This window comes from Rhagoletis pomonella, unplaced genomic scaffold, assembly GCF_013731165.1.
Source record: "Rhagoletis pomonella isolate Grant_MI unplaced genomic scaffold, Rhpom_1.0 Rhpom_scaffold_00003, whole genome shotgun sequence".
NCBI lineage: Eukaryota > Metazoa > Arthropoda > Insecta > Diptera > Tephritidae > Rhagoletis > Rhagoletis pomonella.
In genome coordinates, this window is record NW_023458557.1 from 70,491,678 (window position 1) to 70,519,494 (window position 27,817).

The 27,817-nt window shown below is 35.8% G+C and overlaps 1 protein-coding gene across 4 annotated transcripts in view; it reads left to right on the top strand.

Moving 5' to 3' along the window:
• Window positions 1-27,817, top strand: part of LOC118735430 (serine-rich adhesin for platelets) — a 130,340-nt gene that overhangs the window by 13,637 nt on the left and 88,886 nt on the right. For 3 of the 4 annotated variants that reach the window (XM_036465168.1, XM_036465171.1, XM_036465169.1), the window contains 6 exons: window positions 16,860-17,062; window positions 17,140-17,455; window positions 17,529-18,488; window positions 22,853-24,525; window positions 25,167-25,238; window positions 25,473-27,249. In XM_036465168.1, coding sequence (XP_036321061.1) covers window positions 16,860-17,062; window positions 17,140-17,455; window positions 17,529-18,488; window positions 22,853-24,525; window positions 25,167-25,238; window positions 25,473-27,249 — 5,001 coding nt within the window. The remainder of the gene's footprint in view (window positions 1-16,859; window positions 17,063-17,139; window positions 17,456-17,528; window positions 18,489-22,852; window positions 24,526-25,166; window positions 25,239-25,472; window positions 27,250-27,817) is intronic. The other variant, XM_036465170.1, reaches the window with a different exon arrangement.

The following is a 27,817-nucleotide window of genomic DNA, read 5'->3' on the forward strand; positions in this document are numbered from 1 at the left end:
TAAAAAAAGGTTTTTTCTTAACAGCGGTCGTCCCTCGGCAGGCAATGGCAAACCTACGAGTGTATTTCTGCCATGAAAAACAGCTTCTCATAAAAATTCAATCGCCGTTCGGAGTCGGCGTAAAACTGTAGGTCCCTCCGCTTAGTGTGACAACTTCAAGGCGCGCGCCACAAATCGGAGGAGAAGCTCGGCCAAACACTAACATATGTGTATGCGCCAATCTATTATTATTAATAATGTCAATTGACTTTATTTCGCACCAGGGATTGAAAGTTACAAAGAAACTGGAATATTAAAAGTAAAGTCCCAAGTTGACTGAGCTTTGCTCGGAACGCAAATATATATCATCGATGTTTTTGCAAAACCGCCCATCGCCCAATTGCAAAACCGTCTATCTTACGGTACAGGAGAGCGAAAACACGGAATTGATAGGCGGTATTTTCTGTAGCTATTATTTTACAAATTTGTTGTTTTAATAACCTGTAACAGGTCTATTCTGCGCTGGTAATAAAAAGTTTGTAACCGGTAAATAAAGTTCCTGTAAATTTTTAAACCCTTTTCGCATTCTGTGTACTCTTGTATCCGGTAAATTTTGTTACCATCTCATAAGCTGGTAACAAAGTATTGCCCCGTAAAATATGCAATGCCAGAATTTGCACAATTCTTCATAGCTGAATTGCTAAATATATTAACTGCATTACCAACGTACCTAGAATCGCGGTGACAAGAACTGGTAACATTTTTTGGTAATACAATTTTCCGGTTACAAAATCTTCGGTAACGTGCAGAATAGACCTGTAAGAATTTAATAAGAGCATGGCCATGCGTAAGCTCTTCATAGAAAAAATATCAAAAATATATTCTTTGAAATAAAATGTTGGTTTGACCATTCTTGTTTCCATATGAATAGTAGAAAATTACAGCAATTAAAATTTTGGAATAAAATTAAACTCAGTGTGCCTCTGCGGTATTCCAGACAACAATTTTTTTAAACAAAATTTCAAAAAATGGTAAATTTTAATAGAATGAATAGAAAACATATGTAAAAATAGGTTATTTTTTATTATTTTATTAAATATTACGGGCTTTTAGCTTTCAAAAGAAGAAATAAAAACCTGCTCATTTTTTGCACTTTCTGAAGTAATGCGTTTTTCCCTAAGGCATAAATTATTTTTTAATTTTTTGGCAGTGCCTTGAGATCTGCACGATTCGTTTCATTTTCAAAAATGAAGTGTCAGATTAATAAGCTTGACCTTTAGATAATAGAAGGTTTATTTTTTTTAAAGAGTTGCCAACTGTTAAAAAATTAGATTGTTAAAAAATTAGATTCAGGTTTTTTTATAAGTTAAATGAATTATTAAGAGATGGGTATCAATCGAAATGTGTATAATATACATGCAGCGAGTTGCCACCTGTTTAAAAAATTAAATTTCACTTGAATTAAAGGAATTAGGTAATTGAAATAGATAGGTATCACCATAAGGGAGTCGGACGAAAGAGGTTTAAGAAGGTTTTAGCTTAAAAAATATTACGAATAGGGTTGCCACCTGTTTGTAAAGTCGAATTTAGTTAAACTAAATTTAAATTACTGAACTCTTAAATTAACTCAGGAATGTTGTTTGTACTCTTCACTTATTACTTTCTAAATATGTAAAAATTTTGAATTTTTCTGATACTTATATTGTCATACATATTTCAGTTACCTTTTTCCCTTAATTAAAGCGAATTTGGTTTTTTAAAAATGTGGCAACCCTTCTACGTGTCGTTTAGAAGTAAAGTATTTTCAAAACTTCATTCATCATTCATTTAACTTATTAAATAATTTTAATAAAATTTGTAACAGGTGGCAACCCTTTTCAAAAATGAAAAACTTTATTGCACATCTACAGGCCAAGCCATGTCATTTGACACCTCACTTTTGAAAATAGAACGAACTATATGTATATACCTATGTAAAAGCCACAAGAACCACACACAACTTCAAACTGCATTTACAGTGACAGTATGAAAGATATCTAAAAACGATATATATGGAGATAATGAGCAACACCTACAACAAAAAAAAAAAATTGCCAAAAATTAACGAAAAGCCCTAGGTACTTCAAACTTGCACGAAATTTTTACGAAAGTTTGTAGTTTTTTTTTAAATACTGCACAAAGTTTGAAAGTTTAAAATTTGGATTTTCACGGTTTTTCTTAAAGAATAAACTACATTTTTATGAAAAAATAATTAAGATTTAATAATAATAAAGTAAAAAGTCAAAACTTTTCAATATGTCGGTGTCGCAGAGTTATGATCTGGTCTAATTTTAGTAGGAATTAGCTGCTCTATTAAATAATTTTACAAAATACTAAGTCATTGTTATTGTGCACTGAAAGTAAAAGTCAAAATAAAAAGCGAAGTATACAATCATAAAAAATATTTAGATACATAACTAGTTTTCTATTAAACTTTTAACAAATTTCAAATCGTTGTAATAATCTCTGAACAAAAAAATTTTCACGTTTTGATCTGTCATTTTGAATTTTAAGTAAATGACAAGATTCGTATTCAACGACCCAAAAAACCCCAGATTTTTTTTAATTTCGTCCTCCATTTAAAAGTTTTCATAAGTGATTCAATATTCGTAATCAGCGACCAAGAAAACCCACAGATACCCAGTTTCAAAGAAATTACCGATTCTCTAAATTTTTCGTCCGCGATTTTGAATTTTTGGTAAACGACTTCAGATTCGTAATCAGCGACCCAGAAAATCCCCAGATATCCAGTTTTGTAGAAATCTAACGATTCTTTAAATTTTTCGTCCGCCATTTTGAATTTTTGGTAAGTGACTTCAGATTCGTAATCAGCGACCCAAAAATCGCCTAGATAAGAAGTGGTGTAAAAATCCATCAAAGAGTATTTGTTTAAATACAGTGACTCAAACAAATGACCACGTGTTGTTTTTTTAAATATTCGTAATATTTTTCCAGGAAAATTCTTTTTGTTATTTTTATATTAAAATATCGTCTAAGCCTTAACCAACACCGTGTAATTCACAGTTTCAAACTTTATACAAAACTTAGGAAAATTCCACAGATTTTTTAGAAAATTTTTGGGTATACAGTTTTATAGCCCATACAATTTTAGTCTAATGAAGTGAAAGTTTCAAACGGCAAAAAAATTGCGTTGATTTTTGAGAATTTTTTTTTTGGTGACGTATATATGACAAACAAAATGACAAATTGTAGCAAATATTTTGGCCTTTGGTCGTGGGAGCATTTGTGTAATAAAACTGGTCAAATGTCATATTTATCAACTTTGATAAAAATGTCTTTAGACATATTATTTCTTAAGCTATATAGCCGCGCTATCAATGGGCAGTCCTACAAGTTCCAACTTCTATTTGACCTTTGACGTACGTCAAAAAGAGCATAGTCTTTTTAACAAATTTTATTATTGTGCTTTAAATACCTGCATTGATTTCTTTCTATATTATGATTTTTTTTTGGACCAATCTTAAAAACTACTAGACACAAAAGAAGAAAGTGTGCACTGTAATTATCGATAGCAAACGAACTTCAGTTGCGTTTCTCGTTGCCAAAACGATATTACAGATGGCAACTGGCAACTTTCAACTGACAACTGAAGTTGCTACAAAGTGTGTATACAGGAACAAATTTTGTGGTTGCTGGGAAGGTTTTTGGAGCGTATTTAGGAACGAAAATTGAAAAGTTTGTCATACATTTTATTTTTTAATAATTTGAACGATATTAAAATTTTGCAATGCTTTTATGAGCGGAGGTATTGAAGTTGAACGAAGTGGTTCATCCAATTATACTACAGCTTCTTTTGGAAGCCCTCAATATGCTTTTAAAATGAACACAAAAAATGATAAAATAAAAACCTTGAAAGCATTAACTTTTGCTTACAGTGAATTGTCATTTAAATGTCGCCTGATTGAGACCACGTTCATGCACTTCTTTACTACTTAGCTTTATTGCTGTCTTTTCTTTAAAACTCTTTATTTTAATCATTTAATTTTACTCACACAGCTTGTTTACTGCCACTTACTGGTTGTCGAAGAGTCAAATTTCGATTATCGATAACTCTACAGCAACTAACGATAATTGCCATTCGTAATACAAATTGTTTTCTTCAGTTGCCTTGCCAGCTGGCAACCGAACCGTGGCTGCCTTGCTATCCGTAATCGAGCCATTAACCAAATTTTCGTGATTTGCTTTTGATGTTACATATATTCGTTTCAATAATTTCAAATGGGGCTCTTTGGGGAATTTACTTTTAGCAAAAATTAAAAAGAGCAGTAATTTTGTTTAATTGCCCTGCAATATTTTTTCATAGTGATGTACATTGGACCCTTGGCTAAAAACTTCCGTAGTAAAACTGTCCCTTCTTTGCTATTTAAAGTTAAAGAGTAAGCTCCTTCAATAGGGATTTCCAGTAGAAATGATCAACGTCTGGCTATAAAGAGAATCGATGACAAATAATTATAGGTCTGACTTTTAATAAGATAAGAATGACGTAACTATCTGATATTCAAATACTCATAAAAAACAGGGTGCTTTTTTAAAAAAATAACAATACTCTGATCCGATTCGGCTGGCAGCCACGACTTTGAAAACAGATTTTTTTTTTTAATTGTCATTCCTGGAAAATAATTATTTATTTTCCATATCCACCTTTTTAGCTCGCTATAAGCACAAATTTTTCAAACCAGTTGCACAAGAAAGTATTAAAAATGAATTACAAAAACTAAAATCGCTGATGAAGTTACAGGTTCCCCGAATTCTGAAAAAGCCAAAGGAATGAGAATGAAGAATTCTTTTTAAAAAGCTTTAACGTGATGTGTGTGAATGTGTTTGATGTTACACTCTGAAAAATGTTGATAACTTAATCAGCTGATCACAAGTGCACATATGTACATACATATCCAAACCGAAATTCCAGTGAATGAGCGTGCAGAGAAGCTTTACAGAAGGTGCCGGGTTCGAATTCCATCAGGAGTTTCTCTAATTGGTTTCTTCTGTTTTTTTAACCTTGAAAAAGTATCTGTGAAGTGCAGAAGGAAAGCGTATTGAACGAAAAATTCAATCAGAAAATTTTCAGAAAAACAACCAAAAACATCTCCGTTCCACAACAATTGTCTGCAAATACATTTCTGACGCACACCTTAGTGGGAAAACGGATCGTCAAAGTATCCGAAAATGGAATCGGTAAACGGTGAAAAATCCGCATTTCATCCACTTTTTCTCCTTTTTCGGATCGATTTTCGTTCGGATTTTTTTCTGGCTGAATTGGTGTACGAAAAGCTTAAGTGCAACCCACAATGAAATACCCCAAATATTGATTAAATCAACCACTATCCATCACCTGGTTTACGCATTTAAAAACGCAATCTGTTGACAGGCAGACAGCCAACACTAATAAACAATGGAAGAGTGATAAAAAAGCAAAACCCCTGAGTGTACAACATTGAACTCCGCTTTGATTTAAATGAAAAAATGAAAAATTTATTCGTGGACTATACTTATGGATGCACACACAACCGACCATCGTCAAATCAATAAATTGCTAAGACATACAGTGGTGGCCATGTAGTCAGGGACAAAGACAAAGATAACATGATACGAAACCCTTTCTCTCGTGAGAGCGCTGTGAAAAGGTGCATTTTTATAACATCCCCCAATATTGCCACAGCCGTGAAATACATACTGGAAGATTTATTCAGTAAATTTTGGTGAACTTTGGATAATTATTCTTCCCTATTATCAAAATATTTTATCACAACTCTTCAAGTTGTAAAGCAGAACATATCAAAAAATAGCTTTTATCATTCTGCGCCGTCGCACTGCTATTTATTTTGAACACGTATGTACATAGTTATGTAAATTCTGCGACAGTCAAGTTTGTCCGATTATTCGTGGGCACCACTGTATATCGTGATACATATTTGGTTGGTACGTACTTTTTTTATCTATGATTCGATTCTTGATTGGTTTGAATGACTGCAGGTATCAGTTGGTGCTTTCGTAGCAGAAAAAAACGTTTGTTTTGTTTTTCAAATTTCTGCTAAATAAGCAAACGCTTGTTGATAAAAGAAAATTATCATGTGTTCAAATCTTCTAGTTTGCTACATTTATGAAATACTAGGACGATATTATGTAAAAAACAGGCTAGCCCGATCGTCGTACCGCAATTGTGGGAGTTTTAGTGCAAAATTTCAAAACATTTGCTACATTACAATCTCCACTATACATTTTACACGTACCTTATTGTTGTAATTTTGGCAATTGTTTAATTCTTACTGCGACGACATACATACTACGTATGTATACGCATTAGGGTGGTCCAAAAATTCAAGTGAAAAGTAAAGTCGGAATTATTTTTCTCTCACCCACTAGGATTCGCCCATTACTTATATGCCCTTGTGGTCAGCTGATTAAGTTAAGTGACATGTTGACCAGTTTTGGTTTTTTTTTGTTCATTTAATGTTTATCGTTTTTTTGTATAAAAGTCTAGCACATTACACAACCAGCACCACATAAATCCACATTTCAAACTTCGTACAAAAATTATAAAAATTTAACAAACTTTAACCATTACACCCAAAAATTTTAAACTTTTTGTTCAGAATTTTTAGAAAGTGAAAATTTCAAGACGCTAGGGTGAGTGAATTGAAGTTGTAAATAAACATAAGTTGTAAATAAACATAGATGTTTCAAGTTATACATTAACTAATGTACGCACTTGTATAATTATTCATTAATTAACATAAAAATGCTATCACTCAAACAAGCTTACATGAAAATAGCTATTTACTCAAGGCTTAAAGGTGAGAAAAAAATCGATAGCGACTGTCAAAATTGGAAAGACAAATTTTTTCTTTTTGGAGTTTAAAAACAAGAGTTTAGAGTATATTGTGCCAAAATTTCACTGCAATCGCGGGCCTTGAATATATAAATAATTGCAATTGTTTAAATTATTAATATTAAAGAATTAATTGTTTTGCTAATTTTATTCTGCAAATCTTTCTATTGTAAAGGGAAAAGCTTCAGCAACTCTCAAAAAAAATTTCATCAAATGGGTCGCGAGTTACGAATTTTTCTCTCAAAAATTGCATTATTCTTATAATACCAAAAAAAAAAAAAACAAAAACGAAGTACAATTTCGAAAAACCGTCCAAAGTGTATTTTTGTTCTATATTTATGTACAGATTCCCACAATTGTCTTCACTTTCCAGAAAATCAATGAAAATTCATTGACACAGTTGGCGTTGTTTGACTCAAAATATTTAAAGGTCGCTAAGCGCACAAAGTTTTCCGTGAATTTTATTTGGTGAAAAAAAAATTTCCCGACCCCAACCCCGAAAAATGCAATGAGGGGACCAATAAAAATCGTTAGTATTTAAAACTGGTTAAATAAACGATTGGGTATTACTATTAGAAGTCTCATGAAGAGAACCTGAGTTTTTCGATTGAAAAATATCGATTTTCAATGTTAATAGTATTTCTACGAAAAGTTTTTTTTTCCCATATAAAATACATGAAAAACTTTGTGCGTTTTGAGCGACCGTTAAATATATTTGGATTTCAAAATAAAATAATTCCTAGTGGGTGAGAGTATTAAAATTCCGACCTTGCTCTTTTTGGACCACCCTAATATGAGCCATGCATATCTCCATATTCATATGTATGTATGTATGTATGTTTACAAATACATATGCATGTATATATACTACATGCGTCGCTTACTTGGCTTGCCGTGGCGAAAATTTAATTTTTTGCTTAGTTTATTTTTCAATTTAAAAATAGTATCGATTTAGAGGGTCATTGTAAGAATTCTACTGCGAGTACTCTTGAGTTGTTTCTTCTTTTTTTCAACTAAAGTTCTAATACTCTCCTTAAAAATCTCGAACGTTTTCTTATCGAAGGGTAGGTGTTCGCAATCGTGGCACATTATTCAAGAGCGCCATGTATTATTCATTTTTAAGCGTTTTGTTTTGCTGCAACTATCGGTGCGAAAACAGTGGGCTAGTACTAGCAAAATGGCAAACAAATTTTGGGATGAAAAAAAATTGTTTTTACTTTTTATTGTCATCCCGGAATATAATAAAATGGCTTACAAAAGATAGATGGGACCATGATAAAAATATAGTAAGTTAAGAGCCGTTCTCTCATTCGTAAATGATTTTTTTAAGTTTACCAGCATATTAAAAAAAAATAAAAAGATATTGCTCTACATTGTTGTTAATGAAATAAGTTTACCAGCATTTTAAAATTATAGGGTTAGTCATCCAACGTCACAAATTGCCGATCTGAAAGTTACTAAAAAATCCCGAAAACAATCGAAAAAATGCCAAAATGTCCCGAAAAATCTCCGCTAATTATATACGCAGAATTCCGAAAAGAACCGAAATAATACCAAAAGATTCCGAAAAATAAAACAAAAAAAATAGCGAAAAATTCTACATGCCAACAGTGACCTTAAGGTTCCCGAAAAAGGTCTTGAAGAAATACCGAAAAATATGATACGAAGAATTGCGAAAAGAACTGAAAAATACCAAAATGTTCCGAAAAATTAAACAAAAAGAATCACGAAAAGTAGCGAAAACGACCAATTTCCAACAGCTTACTAAAGCTTATCGAAACATCTCAAAAGGCACTGAAAAAATCCCGAAGAATATTATCTATATGGAGAATCCCGAAAAATACCAAAAGGTCATGAAAAATGTTATATAAAGAATCTCGAAAAGAACCGAAAAATTACCAAAAATTTTCGAAAATTTCGGAATTTTCGGTGCCGCAAAATCTCGAGAAAGGCTCGGAAGTTCTCGGAAAGTCACGAAAAATCACGACGCATCTCATTATATGTAAAACTATGTTCACATTACAGCATAAATTACTTTGTTTCGATCACATATGTAAATCAAGTACGTTCACATTTGCTTTCATAATTTCTATAGAAATGTGATAAGCACGTGTACGTACGGGTTTGTGGTTTGTACTTGATTTAAGCAAAAAAAAAAAAAAAATGGTTGCATACCTTTAGGCATTTTTTCAAATTTCCTCAAAAGTGGGAGTTAAAATAAATGAACTCTTTTTTTTTCTTCATTTTGATAAAATATCATATCATATGATTTATGATAAAATATCTAATTTCTATCTAATTTATTGACAGATTTTACAAAACGAAATTACTTGATTGCAGCACAATTTGCTAATAAATTACAAATGAGTCGTAAATTACTATAATGTGAACATACTTTAAGAATAAAAGGCAACAGAAACTAACTATTATTTACTCGCTCAAAATAATGAATGCAAAATTTCCAAGTCACAAGGAAATCAAATTCAAAATAACATACAAAATCTAAAAATTCGTTTTGGCGCTACTAAATAGTTCACAAATGTAAGCCAATCGTATCATATCTCTGGACCACTGTGCCGCGATCTCATTATTGGTATTAGTTCGTTTTTTATTGGTCGTTTTGCATTTCATTATTTCGAGTATTTTGCTTATGTTTGAGAATGTGTGAGTCGCCGAGTGCCTGGGTAGAACACGTGATGAAACATTATTGTCGCTGATACTGACAATTCAATAACATTTTGTATTCACCATTACGCTAAGTGCTAAGTTGCCTAATTAGCAAAACTGTTCACATACTCGCAAAAATGTATGCGCTGGATTTTGTTACATATTCCCATACTCATTATATTTGCTTTTATATTTTGTTTATTTCTTTGCGAATACGTGCCATTTGTTTTTTATTAATTATTATAATTTTAGTCATGTTTCACACTTGTATTTAATTTGTAGCCGAAATTAAAAAAAAATGCAAGTTCAGAAATCAAGTTAAAATGTTTTTTATCATTTGTACACAAAACACGCGGAAAAAATCAAACAAATAAACAAACAAACTATGTAGTACATACACATGTATGTATATATACATATGTACATACATATATCATGTGGTATTTTCATACCCTCATAAACAACAAATGTATCATTCATATTTATAATATGCACATCTGTATGAATGTATGTATGTACATTAGACTGCATCACCAAAAAAAGTTGCGGGTTTTCCGCCGGGATATTTAATATTTTTTTTTCGAAATATTTTGATGGACGTCTTAAAATATAATAGATTTTATAATTCCAATGGAAGTACCGTTTTTTTTTTGTATGGGGCGTGATGCAGTCTAATGTACATTGTACATACATATGTATGTATCTACATTAGACCGTACCAGAAAAAAGTTCGCCGTACACCGCCGACCCTTAAGTATTTTTGCAAGACAATTTGAAACAAAAAAAAACATATATTTTTTCGCCGAATATATCGACATCTCTAACCATACTAATAACATGCCTAAATCTCGAATGGCTTAGTATGGTATGTTTTGGAGGTGTCGCTTTCATTTATCGTTGTATCTTCACACACAATTTTTTTTTTGTTCCAAAGTTCATTGACCTTAAGTACCCCGTACTCCTATGTACTTACTCACCAGATGCAGTTCTAATCCCCCGTACGTACCACCCTCATGTCAAGCCTGGTTTTCATTAGGTCATATTTGACGTCCAGTTTTGTCAAAATTATGAAAATGGGTTGTCATCTGGTGTCATTCGCGTTTGTTGTCATAATATCACCACGCACGGTCATATAAAATGACAGCCAAGTGAAAACGGCCATCGCCTCTAATGTGGCAGCATTTGTTTAGTTTAGCTACAAACAAACCAAAAATAGAACTGGTCACGTTTGATTTCAACCATACCGAAATTATTTGGGGCAAGTAAAAAACAAAGAAAATATAAAAGGTTGAACTTAAAATTTTTTTATTTTTTGTATGTTTAATATCTCGGAAATTTCTTGACCGCTTAGAAAAGTATTGAGCCAAATCAAAGATAATTTTAATACCTTTTTACGACGTATGTATTTACTATAACCATTTTTAAAACAAATTTTAGGTAAACGTAGTATTAATTATTCAATTTTCTTCAAAAAAGACAGTTTTATGAAAAAGTTTTTTTTTTTGTTTTTTAGTAGGTACTTTTGACTTAAAAATAAAAAAAAATAAAAAAATTATTGATGTACATTATAAACTAATCATCTTTATTTTGACATCATTAGTTGTTTAATCGGTTATGTAGTTCATATTTGATATTTCATAGTTGATATTTCAAAATATCGAAAAAATTAACTTAACCTCCTATATCTTCTTAATTTTTCACTTACGCTAAATAATTTTGGTAAGGTTGAAATCAGCATGAAGAGTTACATTTTTGGTTTGTCTATAGCTAAAAGGTAGGTATTGTACACTTTTTGTAAAAATTTAACTTCACATTTGACATCAGTAATGAAAACGGGATGTCAATCATCTGACACCGAAATTTGACGACAGTCTTTGGCATGCACTGCGGTATCGACATTTGGTCAGTTTTTAAAATGTAATGAAAACGCCAAACACCAAACCACCACCAGACACCAAACGAACAGCTGTCAGATGAAGGCAGTTTTTGATGTCAGTGATTTTGACCTAATGAAAACCAGCCTTTAGAAAAAAGGTTTCTCATTCAACACTCGTTGTGAAAAGCTATTATAAGCGAAAGCACTTCCATGATATATGTATGTATGTATATAATTTAGCTCGCGTCGCTCAAAAGCCGAGTGCGCAAAGCACAGGCGTGCCATTTGAGATATCCGACTAAGATCGATTCCACGGGCAGCGAATTTTTTTTCTTTTGTTTACTTAAATTTTTCAATATCTTTGTTCTTTTAACAGAAAAGATAAATTTCTTTTAGTTCTTAGGAAAAAATGTTTTCCATCTTTTATTTATTATTTCTCTTTTTTAGCTTAATTTTTAAATTTTAGTGTTTAAATATTTTTTTTTTAATTTTTAAAATCTGTTTTTTTTTTTCATTTCTTCTTTGTTAATTTAATTTGTTTTTCTTTTGTTAATTTAATTTTACTTTTTTTTTAAATTATTTTTTTATTTCTTTTAGTTCAATTTTTTAATGCATTGTTTAAAAAAAAGAAAAACATATTTTTAATTTCATTTTATTTTACTCTTCTTTTTTAATTAAATTTGTTTTACTGGAGTTAATTTCACTTTCTTTTAATTTTAATATTTTACTGATTTTAAAAGAAAATTTATTTCATTTAATTTTTCCGATTCAAATTTTTTCGATTTCAAAAATTTTATAAGATCGTCAGGTTAAGGAGCCCATGCGCAATGTATATACCGAATTTGGTCCAGATCGGTGAAGTAGTTTTTGAGATATACATCTATGATATAAGTGGGCGGTTCCATTCCAATTTTTTGCTAAAGAGCGATTATATATATCAATTTTTAATAAAGATTGATGAATTCCTTAGCCACACTGGTTAAGAAATCTGAAAGTCCGGTACATACATACATACATAAATTCAAGGCCGTATTTAAGAAAAGTTGCCTAACTTCGACAATTTGTATGCGATTGCAATAAATGAGGTATCAGTTTATTTGCAAATAAATTTAATTTTAGATAGTGCTACATATTTTGAAATTTTGTGGAAATTAGTGATGGTCAAAATTTAAAAAATCAAGAAAAAATGTTCCCGATAAAAAGTCCCAGCAATCCAAGTCTGACCATAGATTATTATACATCATTTTAAAGGCCTATAAATCCTCGTCTCACAACATGTTCGATCTTTCAAATCGAAGGAAAAGTAGTCATTCAAAAACTGATAAATCTACAAAACCGTATTTTCTGATCTAAAATGACAAGTCGCGACCTCTAAATGATTTTTAAGAAATCTATAAAAATTGGCAATATTATTTCTTGTAAAAAGGAAGGAAATTAGGAGTTAGGGTCTTGAAATTAAAAAAAAAAAATCGATGGGCACCCTAATGTTCACACATATATATGTATGTATACCGTTTGCGTAGGTACGCTTAATACTAGAAATTAATTAGTTCCGTCCTTTTGCTTTATACCGCATCAATTAGAATTTCTCGCGATCAGCAAACAACGTCAAATATGCCACTTCCCGTTCCGAACCATCCGCCTCCCATCACGTCCAACGATGCCCGTCAACGCTCATCATCTTAGCACAGCTGTATCATTTATATGCACGTATACATTCGTACATACCTCCTTACATGCTTAAACCAATGTCACCAGTACGTCTACTGTCGCTTGTTGAGTGCTCTTCTTCTATTCACTTTTTTTAGTTTATTTATTTGCGGAATCGTTGCCGGGAATGATGATTTTGCTATATACACAAAGTAATTCTTTGTGAATCATCAAAGTATACCGCCGGCAGATATCTAAAAATATGAACATCAATGTACATAGATATACTTGCATACATACATATGTACATATGCATGTATGTATGTACATACGCCGTTGTTTATACTATTGTACATTTTGCATTTATTATTTATTTAATGTTTTTCTCACCACACTTGCGGGTGGATTTTGGTGCGGGTAGCAACGTTCCCTTATTTATGGCTAAATATATTATTATTGTACAATGCAATAGATTTTTATTTAAAGATATGAAAATTGTTACGAAAATAGGGGCTCGAACGACTTTAACGGAAACTTTTTTGACTTATATTAGAAAATAGTAATTGGCGAAGTTTGTTTTGTCAATTAAGTTTAATTTATTTTCCCCAGAATTTGTTTTATTACTTAGTCACAGAGAAAATATGTGCTACCCTGTGAATTAGACCATACAACTGAATCTGGGTCTTAACATTTCGATCAGCTTTGTTCAGAATACTCAATAAAAATTCCAGTCACAACAATAATTAAGGGCTGAGCTCTGACGACATGCTCTCGACCACTATTTGCTATCGGAATGATTCGGAGTTGGTTGATTTAACCATGTTCAGAGCGTTGATCGTCAACCTTGTATCTCTGCAACGTATTATCCTGTTACGGGGTGGCGTATAATCCAACCGTTAGAATAATATTGCTGCGTGTGCCATAAGTCATGGGAGAATTTCTGCGAAAACGTAGAAGGCTGTTATGAATCGCACGGTAGAGGCGCGATTAACTCTTTTAAGCCTTTGAAGTCACTGACAAGAGATGGCATTACTCCTGCCAAGGACTTTCGAGCAATCATACTCTCTTATTGTCTATTAAAACCCATTGAGGTGCTGATTAGTCTGTCTTTATAACAATATCGAGGGGATGCTAATGGTAAAATTAATGTTGTCCTCTACACAAGGTCTAGCTGGATAGTTGCTTTAATTGAGTAGGTAGAAGTGTCAAGTGGTTTCTTCTAGTAGCACAAACATACATGCATGCTCCTTCCTATCTTGAATGATCGAAACTAAATATCGTTCTCGTAGCTTTGTTCCCAAGAACAAGAACTAAGAAACCCAAACCGAAATGAGAACAAAACCTTCGGGGTTTTTTTCACAAAAAGAAGGAGAGAAAAAAAACTGTCGAGAATGTTCGCAACGGGAATTATATAAGAACAAAATCCTTTGGAACGTTCTCAAAGAGAACAAAATGCGAACAATACTTTCGGGAACATTTCTAAGAGAACAAAATGGGAACAAATGTCTCCTTAACATTCTGGTAAAGAGCAAAACCGGAACAAAAGTCTAAGGAACTTTCTCTCGAAGAAAAATTTGGGAACTAAAGTCTCAGGAACTTTCTTTCAGAGAACGAAACTGGAACAAGTCTTCTCCGAATTTTTCGCGAAGAATGGAAACGAGAACAAAATTTTTCTCAGACCTTTCCATTGGTGTGAAATGTTTGAACATTAAAATTAATCAAAAAAGAATTGTTCCATAAATGGAATGGAGAATTAACAATCAACCACAACACCTTTTGGGCTCACCAAAGCACACATAAAGGAGATCATAAATAACTGGGTAGACAAAATGTTCAACATGCACTGGATGGAATGTGTAGGGCAGAGAAAAGGCAAACGATTTATTTGCCCTTCAAAGAAATTACTCAACTATGCGGGTCATTGTTTCCTTCGTTATCACCTCAGTGAAATTGAGGAAGCCTTACCCTATACGTAAATACTTGAAATACTGAATTACTTAAAAGTAGTGTATTTATACATAGTATGTTTATAAGTATTTATTTGATCTTGAGGAAAAACGGTATCAAACGACGTTGACAGGTCTAACGCTACTACAACTGTTCTCTCACACATGCGGTTGCGAGTTAAGGCCCCGATTTATCTGGGTGTTTGGGCGTTGAGTGCGGTGGTGATGCTGTGCACTTTACGGACGCATGTTGATTCTTCGCCTGCAACACATGAAGTACGGGGACAGCAGGCCGTCAAGTGTTTTCACTTGGTTAGTTGGTTTCCCCGGCTTTAGTAGTCGGAACCCTCCCTGATTACCACATATCTAGAATTATGTGGATGGCTAATAATAAATTGTAGACCTTGGTTAAGTATGCTACTCGCGCTGGACCTATTTTTTCAGAATCAGCACGCATATTCCGTCGAGACCAATGGCTTTGAAGACTTTTTTCTTACCGATAATCCCCTGAACTTAACCACTAGAGAAAGTAAGATGGAGTTTGTGCAGACTCCTGATCACTCGACGTTTGACCTTACCCACAGAAGGAGGCAATGTGAAATGCCGGCTAAAATACATCGCGCATCGCTTCGGGTCCGACGAGGCGTGATCACCGAAGTAAATTTCCACTCTGTCGTCGCGCCTCGTTGGGTTGGTCCGGTACCTCACGGTTGACCAAATCTTCCTCATATCATTCGCGTCTCACTTTTTCCGCTTGTGTTGGTTTGCCAGCTGCTAAATCTCCAAATTAAGGTCCCTAATGTGGGGATCAGCAGGATGGACCTGGCCACGCTCGTTTGCCGCTGCAACAGTCACTACCTTGCGGAATTCTTTTTTGTAGGTGTGGTAAGAGCGATGAAGGTGCACTCTCGGTAAATTCGGCGAAGTTGGCGTAGCTGTGGTGGTCCGCAAAGTCGGTAAGCTTATTGATCGAGAAGATTATGTTGAGGGATAAGTGAGGATCTACCTTAGCTCTGTTGCGCTTGTAGCTTTGTGTGTTGTTGCCTGGTGCTGGTTGGCTGCAACGGGGAGTTCGTTTGTTCCGCTAGTTCCGAGAAGCCGTGGGGTCCTTCGGGTGTTTATTTGCACCCGCAGGTTGCACGAGTAAGGCTTGAGCAACAAGGGACCACAAACCTTGTTATCCCACTCCCTATGTGGCCAGGCCAGAGCAGGTTCTTAGGTGACTCCATCCGCTGCAGCGGGTGCATCTAACCGAAATGCCAACTTTTGATATCGAGATTTTCACCGTGGATTTCCATGAACCAGCTGTCGTTCTTTTAGATCATCGTGAATTTTTTGCATCCTAAACTTGTAAAACCTACAACCTACAAAACTGAACCAAATCGCCGAATGACAATAAAATTCAATTCAGGGACATAAGCCACACATGTGTGTGAATGACTCCAGTGCTGTCAAATTTGTACTAACACCATCTGTTGCAAACATACGCATTGACTTTTTACTCCACCAAATATGAAAAAACACATTTTTCCTTATCCTCTGCTTGTGAGGACATGTTCAACTTATTTCCAATGTTTTTGGCTGCTTTCCCTGTTGGTTAGACGGTTCCGTTTAATTGGGGATCTTTCATCCTTAGTAACTTTCTTAGGGGAAAATGTCTTGAGTTCTATCAGAGAAAAGCTTTTTTAGCCATTTTATAAGCAAAGTTTAAACAAACTATAAAAAGAAACAATCATAAAAGAGAGTAATAGAAGATGACTTTGTTCATGTATCCAAAATGTAGGTCCAGTATATGCAACATTTTTCTAAACCTATAATATTCATGTGCCATTTATCTGTCACTCAATTTCAGCATGTTTGGTTAAAAGCATCTCTGAAATTGCCGAACTCTATGTGATGTCATGCCGCAAACATAAAACAAAACCCCTACAGACTGTATTGGATCACTTAAAGGGTGTTGAATTAAATAAACAACAACGTCAGCCGGTGTTATCGTTGAAATCAATTAAATTGGCAGCCAGTGATTGCGAAGCATTGGAAGAAATTTTCAAACGGGTAATCGTTATTGTATTTGAATGAAGGATTGCGGGAAATACTTTAGCAAATTTTTCCTGTAATCAATATACTTTCAGGTACAGTACAAATTTATAGATCTCTCATCTTGTGACCTGGACGAGTGGGCGACAAGCGCCCTCTTTGAAATGATTGAGTATTATGAGGCAGCCCATGAATTGGACATCTCTTCGAATTCGAAGGGTATGACCATGCGAGGTTGGGCCGGCTGTATGGCTATGGTTAAGCATAGCGAAGAGCTGCGGGTACTAATCGCCCAAGGCAATCCAATTTCTAAGCAAAGTGCTGATGGTTTGGGTCAGGCGATAAGTGCATCTAATTTGCATACACTAAAATTGGAACATTGTGGATTGAAAGGTGCACTAGATGGATTGTGTAAGGATAGATAAAAATAAAGCTAATAGCGTTTTTGTTTGAAATTAATTTAATAATATCTCTTTTTTATTAGGCTTCAAATTGCGGCACAATACGACGCTAAGGGAGCTCTGGTTAGCGCATAACGATTTGGATTGCAAAGATGCAGAAGCCCTTGGTGATTTGTTGAAGGTTAATCATTACCTCGAACTAATTGATATAAGTAACAACAATATTAGGGATAGGGGACTCTTATACATTGTCGAAGCACTAATACTGCAATCCAATGAACTGGAACGGCGATCGATGCTTCAACGATCATCTGCAATCGATGATGATGATAGTTTGTCATCGGTTGAAGCTTCACAGACAACTGACTTCGACACCAGTGATTCGTTCAGCAACAGCGGGAAAGGCAGCGCTGAAGAGAATGTCGAGAATAGTGAAAGCGATGAAAATGCCTCAGACAAAAGACAAAAACACGCTGCGGTGGACAAATCCTCGGATGTCTTTAGCACTGCACTGGCCACTGATAAAGTCACAAATAATGATAATACACTACTGCAACAACATGCGAATCCAGATGTAGGAACTGTTTCGTCAGCGAATGCTGCAGTAAATAGTAAATCATCAGTTGTTGGAGGCGCGGAGACGTTGAATGCCGTTGTGGGATCTTTGGATGAAATGGACGGTGACGATGATACAGAAGACACTGTGAAGTCAAGCAATCATAAGAATGGCGCGCATGCGCCCAGTGGTCAATCGATGTTGGATAAATTGTTATCGATGAACAGCGAGAGCAGCAGTGAGGAGGGTGCGTCCAATTTGTCCACAGACACTATAGCGGCATGCGGTTCTGAGGATGCGAGCATAACTAGTGATGATATATTTGAAACTTCCGGTGCGGTGGGGGTGGCGAGCGCATCGGCCGAAACACAAAAGTCTAATTCCAGTACGAAGGCGGTAGGAGTAGTGATGGCGGCGCACCTGGTAGAAGGGCCGACAGATATTAAAGTCGGCAAAGTGAAAAACGTGGAGGAAATAACGTTGATTGGTAAGTTTTTAAACACAATTATATGAGAAATTCCAATTTTGGTCGAATATTCGCGAATATAGTTTCAAGTAAAAAAAAAAAATTGTTCAATAAAATATTGGGCTTGAGATCATTTTTAATGAAAAATGTTATCGAAAATAACAATAATTTACACATGGTAGAAGTTATAGTTGCTATTTCGGAGATTATCACATGTTTCATCAGATTTCTTCATCGAGATCAATGGGACTTGAACCACGACGCCAGTGCACAAAGCTGGTGGCTACCAACTTTATTCACTTTTCATTTGTTAACCCAACTACAATCAAGATCAACGGATTCTTTTTTAGTAATGATAGGCATACGTAGATTCACAAAACTCCAGATTTAAGGCTCAGTTATAGTCTAGTTCAGGGGTTCCCCAACTTTTTTCACCGCGGCACCCTTGTGCTAGAAAAATTTCACGGCACTCCTAATCTTCAAATGTCTACGAAAACAAGAAAACGCAATGCAAACTTTATGCTCCTTTAGCTTTAATGTGAGGATTGAAACTGTTTTGATGATTTTATTATTTCCTTTAAGTTTATTGGGAGCTTTGACAATTTTACCCCGAAATCATTTGACGCTGAAAGCTTGCTGGTGTATTTGTTTTTAACCGACTACCCAAAAAGGAAGAGGTTATCAGTTCGTCGGAATATTTTTTTATCATTATTTTTTTTTTATGAATGCTACCGCATAACTTTAGACCACGTTAACCGATTACTATAATTCTTTTTTTTTTTTAAGGAAAGGAAAGATTACCTCACAAGTGGTCCCATTCTAATTTGGTTTAAATCCGATCATTGGATCATAAAGAGATTAACGATAATCTAAAATTTTTATATGGGAATTGAAGTCGATTTTGTTTTTTGCTTAAAAATTACTTGCTTATGTAAGCATTTGTTTAAATTAAGTCTCACATAGAAATGTAAAAGTAAAAGTCACTAGTATTTTTAATGCAATCTTGCCAAAAGCAGTGTTTTGTGCATATACTTGCATCCAGAACTCTCTTGGCTCCCTTCGTAGTATTTATTATTCAATATGCTACCTTTCAAAAGCTTTATTTGTCATCTCAGTATGTTTGCTTTTCAGGTCACATGAAAACGGGTTTGTTATCCAGCTGTAGACATCCTCCGAATCACTGTTGGGAAAATATTCGACAATGTTTTTTTCTAAACCTTCCAAGTTAACGCTGGTAATGCGCGCTAACGCTAAGCAAAATAACTTTTCCAGCCAATTTCACGAAAGCAATTCAAGTGAAAAATGATTTGAATTTTTTAAATTTTTATTGGAAATTGATAGAAATTAAAAAATCATTTTCCATTTAAATTGCTGGTGAAACCAGCAGTTATTAATTTCGAAGTTATATAGAGATACGTTATTTATGGGGTTTTCATGTAAATTGCTAAAAATTCTAAAATATACATGTCACCAATAAAAAAAATCTCGACGTGCTAGAAAATAACCAGAGATGTGTTTTAATTTCGCAGGCCTCTGTTATCATCGCATCGTCATTCAATACGGGTTTTAAATCTAGTGGCGGCATCTTACTAGTCACCAGGGAATACCGACGGATCATACAATGACTTCTCGTTGCGTTTTCTGCCTCTTGCTTCATCCTAGACATCCTCCTCCTTTCGATTTTCCAACCACTGCAAATGTCCGCACACTTGCTGAATTTCAAACTATTTTTCTGTACAAATTTGTCGATAGCTTTAAAAATTTCGTCGCTAGTGGTGTAAGTCTCAAGGACTTCGCTCATCAAAAGTTCTTCTTCGATTTGCATTGTGAATGGTTACCTCACTAACACGCACGAGAAGAACATTAAGTCCCACTACGTCGGCTCTTTCGTCAAGTTACAAACTAAAAAATTCACAAGTTTCCAAACTATTTATAAGTTCGGTCCCGACTGCCTCTAAAATCGTGTTGATTCGCTCTTTCACAACAATGAGATTGTGAAGTTCCAAAGAATAAGTAACATATACAGCGTGGCGACGAATAACTGTTACCCAGATATTTTTGAGAAATAAAAGAGTCCTTTATAGATTTTGCGAAAAAAGTATTTTATTGTTATTTTTCCACAGATTTTACTTTAGTTGCATTAATTAGTTTATAAATTTTAATCCTTATTTACATTTGCCAGCAGTGTAAACTTTGAGAGGAAAGTTCATTTGGCATGCAGGTCTTCGTCAGTTAATTTATTCCATATCTTCTGTAACCATAGGCTAATTTTCTCCATTTTGAGTCCCTTATACTCCCCCTTCTGTCCAACCTAAGGCCTCATACTCAAAAATCGAATAGACTCGGAACTGGTGACTAGGACGGTCATTCATTCGACCAACCTTATACAGTTTTTTTTTCTTTTTTGTACTTTTTTTATACAAAGCCTAAGAAAAAATACACCTGAAAAAGACTTGCGTGCCAAATGAACTTTTCTCTCAAAGTTTACACTGCTGGCAAATGTAAATAAGGATTAAAATTTAAAAACTAATTAATGCAACTAAAGTAAAATCTGGAAAATTATCAATAAAATACTTTTTTCGCAAAATCTTTAAAGGACCCTTTTATTTCTCAAAAAAAACCTGGGTAACAGTTATTCGTCGCCTCGCTGTACAAGAGCGCGAAGCTGCTGCGCTTGTTAACAGCCCAGCCAGCAAAAAATTCAAACATTAATCCGAAAACGGGAAGAAAACTGGATGAAAGGCGGATTAGGTCTACAAAAGCATCGAAAATTGTTGTGAAAAGGGTACGTTTTCGGCTATTTTCTGAAAATTTTCTGATTCAATTAATCGTTGACAAAACGTACTAGGGAACTACACTAAAGAGCGAAATACACCACACAAGTGGCCAATTATACCTTTGTGTTGTGTATGGGGTTTGACGAGCCGCTGAAGGTAATTTTAATAAAAATCAAAATTGTTTGATTTTCTGGCCGCCACACAGTGTATCCATTCCATATTCTAGAACAGATTAATTACATTATTTTATGTCGCCAAATTTCAAAACAACGTCAAGAATGTTTTTAGAAATGCCTGATAAAGACGAAACAATAACAACTGAAAAATTTAAATCAAAGTGTATGGCGGGACGGGGTTTGATTTGGAAAATTGCTGAGCGCAATAATGTTTAAACTGAATCTCAATGTTTAATTTGTCGGTGTTATGTGATTTATGCAACAATTGCTAAAATATCATTTTGGTCTTATTTTTTTTAGGTATGCTCTTTTTAATGAATATACGTTTTTGGGAATTTAGTAAACTAGGACTGAGTATTTCATGTTAAAGTAAAACGATGTTGACTTAGACTTATTTTTAGCAAATTATTATTTTTATTAGACCCGAAAACTCGTTATCCGCCACTATTCGATAATGTTTGTATCTCAGTTTATTTGCCACTCCTCTTAGACTTTAAACAACACAATTTTAGCTGCTGGAAAGTGCAGGTTTTGATGAAATTTTCTTTTTTCTGGCTTACTGGGAATTTCATTTTCTTCGAGTAATTCATTTGCATTTTATCTCGACCGAGACAAATTCTTATAATTTTGCTTTGAAGAGAGAAAGCCTGATTCATTACATTTCCAATGGTATCCCATTTTTGTAAATAGAGATAAAAATATTGAACTTATAACGGAATTTTGTTGACCCAACTTGACTTTTTTATCGATATTTTCCACGCCCATAATTAAAAAAAATATATTTATTTGTAAGTCCATTTCTGCCAGTTTATAATTCCTTGTTATAGGGAAATTCTAAATATAAATTTTGGGCATTTTAGCCTTTGTAGTTAGTTAAATATTTCAGTTTTTGCATTTTTAAAAATTGCAGTTATATAATAGGGTGGCGTAAAAAGCTTCGCCTATCTTATAACGTACCTTATGCAAAATTTCATTAATCTATCTTCAATAGTTTTCGAATTACAGAATTAAAAGCAGCTAGATGGGTCAAATCTTACACTGTGCGCCATGTTGAAGTTTGATCAAACCGCTTGCGTTGTGTATGGAAAGTTTAAAGAATTTACCCGCAACACTAGTATACTCTAGCCACCAGCGGCACCCCACGTATACGTCGCGGCACCCACTTTGGGAAAGCCTGGTCTAGTTAGTGTAGACTTAGCTTAACTTACGTAAAAAATCATCAATGATTAGTCAACTTAGAATCGAACATATTTTGTTTTTGTATTGTAGCTAATGCACTGGAAATTCGTGATAGTTTTGCGAAAACACGCAAAAACCAACCCTTTTTTGGTTTTATATTATATTATTATTAATTATCTTTGTATATAATTCAAATTATATTTTACGTTACGAAGTATACAATTCTTCAAAATGATTCGCAACTGTTTTACAGATATTGCATCTTCGGACACAGACCCTCCCAATACAACTTCTGACAATAGCAGCAATGGTAGTAGTGCTGAAGTGGTCGCTTCTAATAGCAATGATCAAAGTGAGAATACATCGACAACGTCAAAACTAAGTGATGATGATAACAATAGCAATAATAACACTGCAAATAGCGCGTTTATTGACACTAGCGGTAATGAAGACGACTGCAGGCATTACAAAGATTCAGGGAGGCCGCTCACACAAGATCAGGATAATGAGAACCAGAATCTGCTCTCACTTCAGCAACCAAATGCGCCAAATATCGGCGGTGTTTTTGAAGTGACCGCTGGTGAAGGAGATTGCACCATTGCAGAAGCGCCAGCTGCTGCTGCTGGCGTTATTAGTGGCGATCGTATCTCTGCTGATCAGACAACAGCACAATTTCAGCAACAATTGCCATCGAAGGCTCTGGATGTAAATAAGAATACAAAGCTGACCGATGACTACGATGACACACACAGCACCGATTCTGCATTTGAAAGTGCCTCCGAGGGCGATATTAGCCGACATCTGCCGGAGGAATACAGTCGGCTGTCATCATCTTTTGACGGTGTACCAATGGATGACATTGGGAAGGGTGTGGCCATTGAAACTGGCACTATTGCTACTGAGTCTACTGAATATTTGGCAGATGCAGGTGTAACGCCGACTTCTACGCCAACGCCACCATCATCGCTGCACACACAACAATTAGGTGGTGTCCCATTCAGACTAGACGATAATGCAGATGCTAGTTGTCGAACAATCACACCTAATACGGCTTTCACATCCCACACATATGCCAGTGTCGTGAAGATGGCGGAAGGTGAAAAGTCTTCAGCTACAGAAACAAAAGCAAAAGCTGGTAATATCCTGTCCGATGAGGAAAATCATGAAAATCCTTTAAATGAACTACCTGCACTGCCGAAAGTCACTATTGCTTCTGATAATATGGTGGCCAAGGATAAAGAGGCACTAACTCATAGCCCGATCCCGACACCACCACCGCCATCGACATCACCTGGCGGAGCTAGTCATGGCATGCGTCGCACAGAGTCTTCGACTACCTTCATTACACCCGCTACTCGCCATCGCTCTCAGAGCTCGGACAGTCTATGTAGCGATAACTCATTGGACGGTAGCACAAGTAGCGATCTAAATTTTTCCACCTCTTCACAGCTCAATGAAAAATTGACGAAAAATGACACACTCACGCGGCAGCAACGTCAATCGGACCCGCGTATAGAGCCGGCGGTGAAGGCACCGGGTGGCCTGAAGGCACTCGCGCTCTGGAATAATAACTTAAGTAAAGAAGCTGGATACTATATAGCCCACCTATTGGCCGAGACCAACTCGCTGGAATTGCTAAATATTGGCAAAAATTGTCTGTCGAATGACTTCGTGACGCGTATTAAAGATAGTCTCATACGAAATACCACATTGACAACGCTAGGACTGCAGAGTGCACATTTGAGTTCGAATGGTATTGAAACTTTGGCGTCAATATTAACATTCGGCGGGAACAGCACGCTGCAACGGCTAGATATACGCGACAATAAATTGGAGGTGGAGAGTTTAACAAAAATTGCCGAGGTGCTCAAATCGAACACAACAATAACACAAATCGATATTGATGATGAGCCAAAGAGATTGTCGGTAAGTGGGGATTTAGATGTATTTGAGTTGAACTATTTTATTTTTTGAGTTTTGGAGTGGTTTTTGAACTTTATAAATATTGGTATTAACGGGTTTTGTTGACTTGAACTCAAAGAGCGATCATAATAAGCGGCATTAAGTACAAAATGAAATAACTAACCGAGGTGTATCTATGATCATCGTAGCATCTTCATCTATGCGTTCCACTCTTCCAGTTGCCGTTTTTTCGGCACACATTTATGTACCCGACTTGAGTGAAAGTTTTATAACTTACACAAACGGGCAGGTTCTGGAATTCACTCGCGAGTGAATTTCAACCCCTGCAAATTTGAATTCACAGCAAAGTGACTAAAATTCACTCGGAAGTGAATTACAGAACCTGCCGGATACACTTTGGGCCGGCAAACCTGCTGTCGATTAACTGGAAACCGGAGTGTGTGAAACGACACGTACAGACAAGCTCGTTCGTTGATCGTTTTTCAGTTCTTGCCAGTTTGCTCCTACTTTGTTTGTTCTTTTGTATGTAGTTACATATTCCATGTTTCCATTTTCGATTTAAAACGATTTTGTTTTTCTTTTTTAAATTATGATAACGAAACGAAAATCAAACATTTTTGTACTTTGCATGTTTTGTGTTCAAGTTTGAAAAATTGCAAATAGTACCCCATGTCACGGATGCATATCAACCACAGTCGATGAAGAAACAAGAATGCGTAAGTAATCGCGATAATGCTATACAAAAATGACTAAATGTATGGGCGAATGGCTTAGTTACTGCTTATAAAGTGCGCTTCGCGTTATGTCCCCTCAATAAAAAAATAATCTGATTCGCTGCTGCTTACTTGCTTTCTTATATGCATCTCTATTTTAATTCATTAATTCTTTACCGCAATCCTGTTACTGCTTTTTACATATATCTTTCTCTGGTTTCTTACTCTTTGTACCAGGTGGGCAGCGAAGCGCACATGGACTATACGCGCGTTCTAGAAAACGTACGTTCAATGTGTTCACGCAATGAAAAGACCCAAACACAATTGCAGTCGGACAAATCACTCAATAGCGTATGCGGCGTGGCTAATAAGCGACGCAGTGGTTACTACTTGGGTTCACGTAAAATTTCATTGACCTGTCATACGCGCCCACTGGTTGAGACTACTACTACTGTGATGGCATCTAGCGCTACACCAACATCGGCGGTCAATACCAAATTGGATGCGAAGCGCAAAACAGGTGCCCGTCTGCGGTCGCCAGTGCCCAGTCCACCCACAATTTCACCCTCATCTTCGCCCAATCGCAGTCGTTTTCAAGTATTTCGCGTTACTGAAGTCAGTCCGCTGACCTCACCACTAGCTCAAACCCCACCTTCAGCCGCGTCGTCTACATCTTCGCTAGCCACCAATAGTAATAGCAGCAGCATATCCATGCCTGCTGACATGTCCTACAAGAATTCGGCAAGTTCAATTCCTGCGACATGTTTCCTACCCACTTCTAGCTCACTACCTTCAATGGCCACAGTCACGTCATCCACGCAATCAATTAAACGTTTCTCGGCGTCGCCTCGGTCACGTTTTATGGTATCAAAGATCTACGAAGATCCACGGGTGCCATTAGCAAGCCGCTCGTTGCCCCCAATTACACCACCGATTCATCTGCCACCTACACCAATCGCGAAGCATGCGCCCGAAAGTGCCAAGCTAATAATTTTTAGCGCTGCAGCAGTAAAACCAGTAGCGACAGTTGACAAAAAAGGAGTTGAGGAAAATGGTGCACGTACACACGATTTAACAGCAGCAACCATAACAACTGCTTCCAATAGCGGCGGCGACGTTGTCTCTCAAATTAGCGTTGTGCAAGCTACTACATTAATCGTCACACCGCCTACACCCGCTATTGCGGAATCCAGTAGCAACAACAGTAGCACAAATATTCTTGATTTTAGTCAGAATGTTAATCTAAAAAAAGTTGATAGTACAAATGCCACAGCCCAAATGCAGACGCAACAAACACAACAAGAAGAAGAACAATCACAACTACAAACACAAATACCACTGCAATCAAAACAAATACAAGATATTTCGTCGCAAAGCATTAATGCGCCGACTAGTACTGGCTGTCAAAATGCGGGCAGCAACAGCACTACTACCACCTCCCACAATTCCAACAATAATTCGCTATCGCCAATCTGCTCGTCATCGTCCTCTTCATCTTCGACATCGCCAGCATCGCTACATTCAAACTCTTCTTCGTCCACATCGACATCCTCGCCGTTGTCGGCAATTTTTTCCACCAGCTCGTCTGACTCCACCGATGGCATTGGTGGTAGTGGTGCCGGTGCCGCTGGCGGTGAACTAAGTTTGCGCGATGAACTATTAAATGCAACTGGCACCCGTTGCCCGCTTGCTGTTTTTAACGATAATGATAATGATATTACGCTCACCAAAAGTTCGACGACCGAATTGTCTACGCCACCAACGTCAGCGGTGGCAACGGAAGAGTCACAACAGCGCCAACGGAAAGTGTCGTGGATGGCAAATCCTGGTGCTGTGGATAAGTTGCGATCGCTATTTTTCCAACGTAGTTCATCGCCCGAAAATAAGACGCAAGTACCAACAGCAGTAACAGTAGCAGCAATTGGTCCGCCAACCCAGGCGGTGGTGACAAATCCCACAGCTACCATCCCCTGTAACAGTAACAACACAACAGTTGCCATTAACAATGCTACAGGTGAGTAATTTTGAGTGTAAGAGTGAACAAGTAATGCAAATAGAGCCTGGACTATAAACATTTTCGTAAGGAAATGTAAATATCGTTACCTCAATTCCCTTCACAGATTTTGGTAGGATATATTAAAATACACCTTCAATAAAAATTGGAAAGTCTTAGTACCAAAAACAAGGGAGTTACATGGCAGTTTAGAATCTTCCAGCTGAAGATTGCAACCTAGTAGGGATATGTTTCCACAGTACGCAACCGAAATTAGTAGAGACTGAAGCTAGCACATTTGCAACACTATCATCTACATATGTCTGCGTTTGAATAAATATAGGATTATCTGCTATAAGATGCTTAAACAAAATTACTGGGATAGTTTTAAACTATACTATGGCTATGTTTTCGTATTTTCCAGCAAAAAACTCGTAACTTGCCAGTAACCAAATTCCCGATAATAATACAACATTTACTCTCAGTAGGAGTAGCACTATTTCGGAGATCGCCACATCTCCTCATCAGACTTCTTTTTTCTTGACTTCAGCAGGGATCGAACCGGCGAATTCGATGTTCAAAGTCAGAA